The following is a 12244-nucleotide window of genomic DNA, read 5'->3' as shown; positions in this document are numbered from 1 at the left end:
GATCTCCGCCATGGCACAAACCTGACAGGAAGATCACTTCAGTGACTCAACCCACTCAAGTGACGCACCCCTTCCAGGGACAGCATGGAAGAGCACCTGTAAGCCAGTGACTCAGCCCTTGTAATAGGGTTAGAGACAGAGAATCCCAGTAGAAAGAGGGGAACCGGCCAGGCAGAGACAGCAAGGGCGGTTCGTTGCTCCAGAGCCTTTCCGTTCACCTTCACACTCCTGGACCAGACTACACTCAATCATATGACCCACTGAAGAGATGAGTCTTCAATAAAGACTTAAAGGTTGAGACCGAGTCTGTGTCTCTCATATGGATAGGCAGACCATTCTATAAAAATTGAGCTCTATAGGAGAAAGCCCTGCCTCCAGTTGTTTGCTTAGAAATTATAGGGACAGTAAGGAGGCCTACGTCTTGTGACCATAGCGTACGTGTAGGTCTGTACGGCAGGACCAAATCGGAAAGATAGGTAGGAGCAAGCTCATGTAATGCTTTGTAGGTTAGCATTAGAACCTTGAAATCAGCCCTTGCCTTAACAGGAAGCCAGTGTTAGAGAGGCTAGCACTGGAGTACTATGATAAACAAAAACTATTTAATTCGATTTTTTAAATATACTAATAAAGATGCAGATTTTTTTTAAAGTTTGCGTGGATTAATGTACATTTTCCCTTCTCCCAATGGATTTTTCTTATTAATTTTTTTGTAAATGTTTGCACCCCCGTTCGGTTGGTGGCGAAAACCTTTTGCGTGAAGTTCGCCGTAAAACCCAGAGAAGAAGAAAAAGACTAGAGACGTCATCAACATGAGTCTGTTTACTGAGTGAGTCGACGTTGGATTAGATGCTTTATGCTCGCTAGCAGCTAGCGTCAGTTTGGTTGTTTGCTTCGATATCTTTGTGTTTTTCATCAGCAATTAATAATTCGTTTTGTGTGTTTACTTGCTTCGTTTTGATCTTTAAATCGCAATGTAATTGCGCCAAAACCTGGTGTTGTTTTGTATCGCTAGCTGGCTAGGCTTGAAGTTACTAGCGTTTGCTTGCTGATGCCCACTCATCCGTGTACAGGAGGTATTATCACTGAGATAGTCTTTGATTAACGTTAAACATCGTGTATATCGTATTCGTAACCGTCTGTCACACCCATTAATGCTCTTTAGGATAATACTTTGGAAACATGTTTATGCCAAGAGCACTGAAGGTGAAGAGACCAACCGACAACACAAGTCAGGTGCTTAAGAAGAAGTGCAAGGTGAGCCAGGAGGGAGAAAAGGAAGGCAGCGATGGCACAGGACAACCCCCCAACCACAGCCTAAAGACTTCCACTACAGCTCCCTATGAGAGTGTAGAGACAGACATGAACGCTGAGACACAGGTGAAGCCTGATGACCAGGACACACACCTTCCAACCCTAGAGCAGGGTACATGGAGTCCTGTACGAGCACCAGAGGACCAACAGTCCTCAGAGTCTGAGTCCAGCACTGAGGAAAGCGAAGAAGAGGAGCCTGTAAAATCCTTCAGAAAGAGCCAGAGATGGCCCGAACCGGGGGAGCCCGTCTGTGTCATGTGTGCTCGCTTCGGGGAGTACATCTGCGACAGCACTGACAATGATGTGTGCAGCCTAGAGTGCAAGGCCAGTCACCTAGCTAAAATGGGCTTGGGCACAGGAGAAGATGCCTTTAACCGAGATGACACAGAGGAGAAGAGGACTTCACAATGTGGACAGCCAGCCGTTGACAGAGCTGGCAATACTGTTGAGGATGTATACAAGGACTATTCCTACAAGGAAGATGCATTTATCTCTGGGTTGACAGAGGAGCAAGTGCAGCGAGTAAAGCAGGAGCTGGGCATTGTGACAGAGGGCAGGGAGGTGGGCAGGCCCATCATAGAGTTTGAGCAATGTAACCTTCCCTCAACTCTCAGTGCCAACCTGAAGAAGGCAGGGTATGAGGCGCCCACCCCTGTTCAGATGCAGATGGTGCCTGTTGGCTTGGCTGGCAGGGACGTGATTGCCAGTGCTGACACGGGTTCTGGAAAGACGGTGGCCTTTCTGCTGCCAGTGGTAGTGTGTGCTTTGAAGGTATAGTGAAATACAGTTTTTGTGGCTGGCTTGATTATTACACTGTATTATCACACTGAACTGAACTATGTTGGGTCTGAAAGTTTTTTTTCTTTTCACGTGGACCTTTTCAGCATGGTTCCAGCAACTGTGGTGGATGCATACCTACAGTTGAAGTCGGACGTTTATATACACTTAGGTTGGAGTCATTAAAACTCATTTTTCAACCACTCCACAAATTGTTGTTAACAAACTATAGTTTTGGCAAGTCGGTTAGGACATCTACTTGGTGCAGGACACATGTAATTTTTCCAACAATTGTTTACAGACAGATTATTTCACTTATTTCACTTATAATAACTGTATCACAATTCCAGTGGGTCAGAAGTTTATATACACTAAGTTGACTGTGCCTTTAAAACAGCTTGGAAAATTCCAGAAAATGATGTCATGGCTTTAGAAGCTTCTGATAGGCTAATTGACATCATTTGGAGGTGTATCTGTGGGTGTATTTCAAGGCCTACTTTCAAACTCAGTGGCTCTTTGCTTGACATCATGGGAAAATCTAAAGAGATCAGCCAAGACCTCAGAAAAACATTGTAGACCTCCACAAGTCTGGTTCATCCTTGGGAGCAATTTCCAAATGCCTGAAGGTACCACATTCAACTGTACAAACAATAGTACACAAGTATAAACACCATGGGACAACGCAGCCGTCATACCACTCAGGAAGGAGACGCGTTCTGTCTCCTAGAGATGAACGTACTTTGGTGTGAAAAGTGCAAATCAATCCCAGAACAACAGCAAAGCACCCTGTGAAGATGCTGGATGAATCGGGTACAAAAGTATCTATATCCACAGTAAAACAAGTCCTATATTGACAAAACCTGAAAGGCCACTCCGCAGGGAAGAAGCCACTGCTCCAAAACCAGCATAAAAAAGCCAGACTACAATTTGCAACAGCACATGGGGACAAAGATCGTACTTTTTGGAGAACGGTCCTCTGGTCTGATGAAACAAAAACTGTTTGGTCATAGTGACCATTGTCAAAGAACAACATCCCAACCATGAAGCACGGGGGAGGCAGCATCGTGTTGTGGGGGTGCTTTGCTGCAGGAGGGACTGGTGCACTTCACAAAATAAATGGCATCATGAGGGAGGAAAATTGTGGATATATTGAAGCAACATCAAGACATCAGTCAGGAAGTGAAAGCTTGGTCACAAATGGGTCTTCTAGATGGACATGACCCCAAGCATACTTCCAAAGTTGTGAAAAAATGTCTTAAGGACAACAAAGTCAAGGTATTGGAGTGGCCATCACAAAGCCCTGACCTCAATCCCATAAATTTGTGGGCAGAACTGAAAAAGTGTGTGTGAGCAAGATTCCTACAAACCTGACTCAGTTACACCAGCTCTGTCATTAGGAATGGGCCAAAATTCACCCAACTTATTGTGGGAAGGTTGTGGAAGGCTACCAGAAACGTTTGACCCAAGTTAAACTATTTAAAGGCAATGCTACCAAATGCTAATTGAGTGTATGTAAACTTCTGACCCACTGGGAATGTGATGAAATAAATAAATCACTCTCTACTATTATTCTGACATTTCACATTCTTAAAATAAAGTGTTGATCCTAACTGACCTAAGACAGAATTTTTAATAGGAGATAGTTTTACACAATTCCTGACATTGAGTTTAAATGTATTTGGTTAAGGTGTATGTAAACTTCCGACTTCAACTGTACCTAGTACAGCTTTGTACAGGCTCGGCTTGGTTGTGGTGTGAAAAGCTCATTAGTGTTTATCTTTCATGATACTTTTTTGGTTTCATGGTTGTGAAAAATACTGGAATGATTTTTCTCATAATATTGAGTAACAAAGGAGGAACTTTTTAAAGTTGAAAAAAAAAGAGAAGGAAAATCAAGGTTTGTCAGAACGGACTCTATAACCAATATCAAAGTTTGTCAGAACGGACTCTATAACCAATATCAAAGTTTGTCAGAACGGACTCTATAACCAATATCAAAGTTTGTCAGAACGGACTCTATAACCAATATCAAGGTTTGTCAGAACGGACTCTATAACCAATATCAAGGTTTGTCAGAACAGACTCTAACCAATATCAAGGTTTGCTGTGTTTCAACCTCACTGTTGGCACCGTTTTCATCTAGAAGTACCTCGGCTAAACTTTGAAAATCCAGCACAGCTGTTAACCCAATTTTTTGAACCGGTCCCTCACTGGCGACTCCTTGAAGCAACAGCGATGAGTAATTCATATGCACAGGCCTGTTTTATGTTCTGTAGCTTAGCTACTATTTCAAATGACAGGCTATACTATGCAGATAGCCATGAGAAGGGAAAACTACAGCCATTCAAAAACTGATGCAAATAGATAGAATTCTTTCTACGTGCAAAGTACAGTTACCACTTGCCATAAGAAACATGAAGTTAATTTATACTGCGGTATGTGGTGAAAACAAGTAGATCTAACCCTTTAAGTATTTTACGTGGCTTTGCGTGATGTAATTCATTGGCTGATATATTGGTCTGGTAGGAGCAGACTGTGACATCCTGATAGTGTGATTATCACTTTTGGGGCCCAGCTTCAAAGCAACCTGGAAGTAGCAGAATTTCTCTCCCCAAAAGTCTGATGTAAAACTTTAACCTTAACCCTACCCTTACGGAGCCTAACCCTTACGGAGCCTAACCCTTACGGAGCCCAACCCTTACGGAGCCCAACCCTTAAGGAGCCTAACCCTTACGGAGCCCAACCCTTACGGAGCCCAACCCTTACGGAGCCCAACCCTTACGGAGCCCAACCCTTACGGAGCCCAACCCTTACGGAGCCTAACCCTTACGGAGCCTAACCCTTACGGAGCCCAACCCTTACGGAGCCCAACCCTTACGGAGCCTAACCCTTACGGAGCCTAACCCTTACGGAGCCCAACCCTTACGGAGCCCAACCCTTACGGAGCCCAACCCTTACGGAGCCCAACCCTTAAGGAGCCTAACCCTTACGGAGCCTAACCCTTACGGAGCCCAACCCTTACGGAGCCTAACCCTTACGGAGCCTAACCCTTACGGAGCCCAACCCTTACGGAGCCTAACCCTTACGGAGCCTAACCCTTACGGAGCCCAACCCTTACGGAGCCTAACCCTTAAGGAGCCTAACCCTTACGGAGCCTAACCCTTACGGAGCCCAACCCTTACGGAGCCTAACCCTTAGGGTCGTTTCCAGAAATGAAAACCTAAACAGTGTGGAAGTTACCTGAATTTGGATACCCTTAGACCAAAAAGCTATCTGTTGTTAATAAATATGGTCTTGATTCCTCCCCAATCAGAGGCTAGTGGAGGGTGGTCTCGGTGGTCCGGCAGCTCTCATCCTGACCCCCACCAGGGAGCTGGCCATCCAGATCGAGAGGCAGACCAAGGAGCTGGTGATGGGCCTCCCTAACATGAGGACTGGCCTGCTGGTGGGAGGCATGCCCCTGCCCCCGCAGCTACACCGCCTCAAGAGCACCATCAAGGTACAACGTTACCTCAACGTTTCTCATGACGCTGTACAATAGTGTACAATAGTGTACAACGTTACCTCAATGTTTCTCATGACGCTGTACAATAGTGTACAACGTTACCTCAATGTTTCTCATGACGCTGTACAATAGTGTACAACGTTACCTCAACGTTTCTCATGGTGCTGTACAATAGTGTACAACGTTACCTCAACGTTTCTCATGATGCTGTACAATAGTGTACAATGTTACCTCAACGTTTCTCATGACGCTGTACAATAGTGTACAACGTTACCTCAACGTTTCTCATGATGCTGTACATTAGTCTACAATTGTTACGTCAATGTTTCAAAGAGAGTACTGGACATTATTAAGTCAATGTTTACCAGACATTTTCTACATGATGTCAATATTAAATTACCATAACCTTGCAATGAAGGCCCTCCATAGCTTAGCTACCATTTCAAATGACAGGCTATACTATGCAGATAGCCATGAGAAGAGAAAACTACTGCCATTCAAAAACTGATGCAAATAGACTTGTCTCGATTCTTTCTACGTGCAAAGTACAGTTACCACTTGCCATAAGAAACATAACGTTTATTTATTTAATTAATACAGTTTGATTAACCAAACTGTATTTGTTTTTCTCTTAATTGCCCTCTGGATAATAATCGCCAACTTAATTGCCTTCTAGATAATAATTGCTACCCCAGGACGACTGCTGGAGATCCTGAAACAGAAGGCAGTGCAGCTGGATGGAGTGAGGGTTGTGGTGGTTGATGAGGTAAATATGTCTTCTCGTAGCATTAATGAAGAACATTATTGCAGTCATTTTGAAATGATTTAAAAGGCCACTTCCCTTTTGTTTAACAAAGACCGTGCACATTAATCAACATTTCAGTATTCACATCGATGTAAATGTACCAGAGTTGGCAGAAGGGCACATTTTTGTAGATTGACTTCAATTGAAATGTGATTGACCCCCATCCTGTGTACCAGTAATACTATTTCGACATTGTTCAGCAGAATGAAAACTAATTTGTCCTCTTATGAGTGCAGGCAGACACCATGCTGAAGATGGGCTTTCAGCAGCAGATCCTGAAGGTTCTGGAGAACATCCCGGAGGAGCACCAGACCCTGCTAACATCTGCCACCATCCCCAAGGGCACAGAGCAGCTGGCAGCCCGACTGACCCAGGACCCGGTACGTATCGCCATCGGGGACAGGAACCAGCCCTGCGCCGACATCCGCCAGATAGTGCTCTGGGTGGAGGAGCCCTCCAAGAAGAAGAAGCTCTTTGAGATTTTAAATGTAGGTGATTTTTCAATAGCTTTTCTTCAGTGTACTGGGTTGTGTTCATTAGGCAGCAAACGGAAGAAAACAGACTGAAAGAGGGAGTTCTTGTTTTGTGTTGTAAAATGATTTAAAATGTTATCCGTTGAGTGGCCTCATGAACACGACCCAGGTGTAAATGACATTTTAATGTTAATTTGGGGATTTTAATTTCAGGTTACTGGCATTTTCTGTATATGCATATGCTCTCAGCAAGGAGTGTTATTATTAAAGACCTGCTCTGAAACTTATATATTTTATTTATTTTAACCTTTATTTAACTAGGCAAGTCAGTTAAGAACAAATTCTTATTTTCAATGACTGCCTGGGAACAGTGGGTTAACTGCCTGTTCAGGGGCAGAACGACAGATTTGTACCTTGTCAGCTCCGGGGTTTGAACTCGCAACCTTCCGGTTACTAGTCCAACGTTCTAACCACTAGGCTACCCTGCCGCCCCATTCTTGAATCTGTGCTGTGCCTTTTCCCCCCATGTGGGCCAGCCCCCTAGCAAATCGAGTTCTAGCCAATGAGCTTCCGTCTCTCTGCATTTGAGTGACAGCTAGCAAGACTCATACACAGCATAGTGAGAAAGAGCAATGACGTGGTGCACATATCTGCATGTGATGTAGTACGCAATTTTCTGCAACCACTTTTAGCTTGTGAGTGCTACTGGCTAAAAAATTATACAAAAGTACTGGAGAATCTCTTAACTCTGTCAAAAGTGGGAATTCCTGCAGTATCCTGAAGACTCCCACTGGACGATATTAATACAGCTGTCACTGCAGCCCTGTTCCCCCTATCCAGAGGAAATGGGTGGGCCCTCAGCCATGGCTTTGCTCCAGGAAACTGAGCAACGGTTCATACCATCTATATAAGGTAGGGAGCGGGAAGAGGCTGTGCTTTCACAGACCCGTTGGCGAAAAGGCATTAGATCTGCTTAGATCAATGTTGACTTGTACTCCTATATTTGACCTGCAACCCACAGTCTATTTAAATACTTGTTTTGTTCTATACTGAACAAAAATATAAACCCAATATGTGCTGAAATAAAAATAACAGAAAATGTTTCTTGCACACAAAAAGCTTACCTCTAAAAGTTTCTGCACAAATTTGTTTACTTCCGTGTTAGTGAGCATTTCTCCTTTGCCAAGATAATCCATCCACCTGACAGCTGTGGCATATTAAGAACCTGATTAAACAGCATGGTCAATACACAGGTGCACCTTGTGCTGGGGACAATAAAAGGCCACTCTAAAATGTGCAGTTTTGTCACGCAACACAATACCACAGATGTCTCAAGTTTTAAGGGAGCGTGCAATTTCATGCTGACTGCAGGAATGTCCATCAGAGCTGTTGCCAGAGAATTAAACGGTTTGTCGAGATCGGTGTGGAGGAACCTGACCTCAGCCCCATCGAACAACTTTGGGATTTGGAACGTCGACTGTGAGCCAGGCCTAATCGCCCAACACCAGTGCCCAACCTCACTAATGCTCTTGTGGCTGAATGGAAGCAAGTCCCTGCAGCAATGTTCCAACGTCTAGTGGAAAGCCTTCCCAGAAGAGTGGAGGCTGTTATAGCAGCAATGTTCCTACATCTAGTGGAAAGCCTTCCCAGAAGAGTGGAGGCTGTTATAGCAGCAATGTTCCTACATCTAGTGGAAAGCCTTCCCAGAAGAGTGGAGGCTGTTATAGCAGCAATGTTCCTACATCTAGTGGAAAGCCTTCCCAGAAGAGTGGAGGCTGTTATAGCAGCAATGTTCCTACATCTAGTGGAAAGCCTTCCCAGAAGAGTGGAGGCTATTATAGCAGCAATGTTCCAACATCTAGTGGAAAGCCTTCCCAGAAGAGTGGAGGCTGTTATAGCAGCAATGTTCCTACATCTAGTGGAAAGCCGTCCCAGAAGAGTGGAGGCTGTTATAGCAGCAATGTTCCTACATCTAGTGGAAAACCTTCCCAGAAGAGTGGAGGCTGAGCAGCAATGTTCCAACATCTAGTGGAAAGCCTTCCCAGAAGAGTGGAGGCTGTTATAGCAGCAATGTTCCAACGTCTAGTGGAAAACCTTCCCAGAAGAGTGGAGGCTGTTATAGCAGCAATGTTCCAACATCTAGTGGAAAGCCTTCCCAGAAGAGTGGAGGCTGTTATAGCAGCAATGTTCCAACATCTAGTGGAAAGCCTTCCCAGAAGAGTGGAGGCTGTTATAGCAGCAATGTTCCTACATCTAGTGGAAAGCCTTCCCAGAAGAGTGGAGGCTGTTATAGCAGCAATGTTCCAACATCTAGTGGAAAGCCTTCCCAGAAGAGTGGAGGCTGTTATAGCAGTAAAGAGGGGACCAACTCCATATAATAAGATGTTCAATGTAATGTAGTGTATTTCCTCATTACCTGTGTGTTTGTTTTGCCCACCCAGGACGGAAAGCTGTACCAGCCTCCGGTGGTTGTGTTTGTGGACTGTAAACTTGGGGCGGACCTACTGTGTGAGGCCGTGAAGAAGATCATGGGCCTCAACACGGTGGCCATCCACTCAGACAAGACCCAGTGGGAACGCAACCGCATCCTCAAGGTGAGGCCTGTGACAGCCAGGTATTTCTTTGTTCATTAGCACCAAACGGAACATGACAGACTGGAACAAGGAAAGGGAATGCCAGCACTTGTCCAATAAGAAACACTCATTTTAATTTACAGATTTAAAACATTAAGAAATGTTGTCATTTGCGTCGTACCCTCGAGGTGGATTCAGTGAAATGTTTAAAGGGTTTCCTGGATACTGGACAGTACCGTACCGATACACACTAGATCCAATGGTGAGAGGAGGCCGCACTGATGCTCTCCCTCCTCCCTTCGTTGTGAGTGTGGTCCCTCTGTAGCTCAGTTGGTAGAGCATGGTGCTTGTAACGCCAGGGTAGTGGGTTCGATCCCCGGGACCACCCATACGTAGAATGTATGCACACATAAGTCGCTTTGGATAAAAGCGTCTGCTAAATGGCATATATTATTATATTATTATTATATTAGTGACCATCAGGGGCAGGCACCATCAGTCCAGTAACAAAAAGACATTTATTTACATTTCTCCTCATTCATCTGTGCCTATACAACAAATGATCTATTACCAGTGTGATCATATACCCTCAATTTTTGTTTGTTTGTTTATATCATTGTACATTTTAGTCTGAGAAGAACACTGGCAGGGCATTTCAAGTATAGACCATTTGCTGTGATACTGTATTAGGCCTATAGCTTACTGCACAAACCTCATGGTTACAGAACTGGGTTTTTTTAATAGGCTAATGCTGAATTACGTTTTTAAGGTTACCACAGCACCAGGATCAGTTTAGCCTTTTTAACTATCATAGTGAATTGGATTACATGGATAAGACCTGATCCTACATCAGGGCTCCTACTCTGAGATTCTTTATGAATACGGGCCCAGGTCTGGCTATAATGGCTCAAACAGAAAAGCTAGTCACAGGCAGTGTACTTCCATAAAGAGTATTCAAGCCTTAAGCTGTTTTGTACCTCCTCAGGGTCTACTCGAAGGGGACTTTGAAGTGGTGGTCAGCACTGGCGTACTGGGCAGAGGGCTCGATCTGGTCAACGTCAAACTGGTGGTCAACTTTGACATGCCCACTAACATGGATGAGTATGTTCATCAGGTGGGTCAATTTGCTATTGTTGTGAATGGGGGAAATCTGGTGTGCTTTTGTCATACAAAATCAATGTCTAACCACCAGGGTAGCCTAGTGGTTAGAGTGTAGAGGCAGCAGGGTAGCCTAGTGGTTAGAGTGTAGAGGTGGCAGGGTAGCCTAGTGGTTAGAGTGTAGAGGCGGCAGGGTAGCCTAGTGGTTAGAGTGTAGCGGCGGCAGGGTAGCCTAGTGGTTAGAGTGTAGCGGCGGCAGGGTAGCCTAGTGGTGGTTAGAGTGGTTAGAGTAGAGGCGGCAGGGTAGCCTAGTGGTTAGAGTGTAGAGGAGGCAGGGTAGCCTAGTGGTTAGAGTGTAGAGGCGGCAGGTAGCCTAGTGGTTAGAGTGTAGAGGAGGCAGGGTAGCCTAGTGGTTAGAGTGTAGAGGCGGCAGGGTAGCCTAGTGGTTAGAGTGTAGAGGCGGCAGGGTAGCCTAGTGGTTAGAGTGTAGAGGCGGCAGGGTAGCCTAGTGGTTAGAGTGTAGAGGAGGCAGGTAGCCTAGTGGTTAGAGTGTAGAGGAGGCAGGTAGCCTAGTGGTTAGAGTGTAGAGGAGGCAGGGTAGCCTAGTGGTTAGAGTGTAGAGGAGGCAGGGTAGCCTAGTGGTTAGAGTGTAGAGGAGGCAGGGTAGCCTAGTGGTTAGAGTGTAGAGGCAGCAGGGTAGCCTAGTGGTTAGAGTGTAGAGGCGGCAGGGTAGCCTAGTGGTTAGAGTGTAGAGGAGGCAGGGTAGCCTAGTGGTTAGAGTGTAGAGGAGGCAGGGTAGCCTAGTGGTTAGAGTGTAGAGGCGGCAGGGTAGCCTAGTGGTTAGAGTGTAGAGGCGGCAGGGTAGCCTAGTGGTTAGAGTGTAGAGGCGGCAGGGTAGCCTAGTGGTTAGAGTGTAGAGGCGGCAGGGTAGCCTAGTGGTTAGAGCGTTGGACTAGTAACCGGAAGGTTGTGAGTTCAAACCCCCGAGCTGACAAGGTACAAATCTGTCATTCTGCCCCTGAACAGGCAGGGTAGGCAATGACAGCCTGAAGGGTAGGGTAGGCAATGACAGACAGTCATTGAAAATAAGAATATGTTCTTAACTGACTTACCTAGTTAAATAAAGGTTAAAAAAAATGTATATATTGGGGGGAGCATCTGGCACAGAATCTTTTCTGTATAGTATTGTCTACAAATGGATGAAAGTGTGTGTGGGTGCAAATGGTTCTGTCCGGTGTGATTTTTACACTCCTTCCTCCCAGGTGGGCAGAGCAGGCAGACTGGGTCACCGGGGCACGGCCATCACCTTTGTCAACAACGACAACAAGCGTCTGTTCCTGGAGGTGGTGAACCGGGTGAAGCCCACAGGTTCCCAGCTTCCCCCCCAGCTTCTCAACTCCCCCCACCTCCATGAGCAGCAGAGGAGGGACAAACAGAAAGCCAAGCAAAGGGGGGAGGATGACATCATGGTCACCAAGAACAACCTCCTCAGCATCATCCGGAAACACAACAGGAGCTCAAAGAGATAGACAGATTATGCTACTTTGTGTGTGTACATCTGGGTAATTTGTCCATTTTGAATAAATGTATATGAATTTGATTGAGTTGTAATTTCGAGTTGACACTTTTGTATAGTTGTGCATTTTGGAAATACTGCCATCTATTTGTCAAACACGGGCACAGCACGTTTGGGATTTTTTGC

At 45.4% G+C, this 12244-nt stretch overlaps 1 protein-coding gene across 2 annotated transcripts; it reads left to right on the top strand.

Moving 5' to 3' along the window:
- Positions 1-832: 832 nt before the first annotated feature.
- ddx59 (DEAD (Asp-Glu-Ala-Asp) box polypeptide 59) lies at positions 833-12142 on the top strand. Of its 2 annotated transcripts, none has more exons than XM_046300236.1 (7): positions 833-2082; positions 5402-5587; positions 6270-6359; positions 6635-6778; positions 9313-9465; positions 10430-10558; positions 11805-12142. In XM_046300236.1, the coding sequence occupies exons 1-7, from the start codon at positions 1180-1182 to the stop codon at positions 12069-12071; spliced, it is 1872 nt and encodes a 623-aa protein (XP_046156192.1). In that variant the 5' UTR covers positions 833-1179; the 3' UTR covers positions 12072-12142. The 2 variants fall into 2 exon arrangements, with proteins under 2 accessions (XP_046156192.1, XP_046156183.1); XM_046300227.1 differs by having other exon boundaries at positions 6635-6886.
- Positions 12143-12244: the final 102 nt, after the last annotated feature.

The sequence above is a fragment of the Oncorhynchus gorbuscha genome, linkage group LG02, assembly GCF_021184085.1.
Source record: "Oncorhynchus gorbuscha isolate QuinsamMale2020 ecotype Even-year linkage group LG02, OgorEven_v1.0, whole genome shotgun sequence".
Taxonomy (NCBI): domain Eukaryota; kingdom Metazoa; phylum Chordata; class Actinopteri; order Salmoniformes; family Salmonidae; genus Oncorhynchus; species Oncorhynchus gorbuscha.
This window is presented reverse-complemented; position numbering and strand designations above follow the sequence as displayed.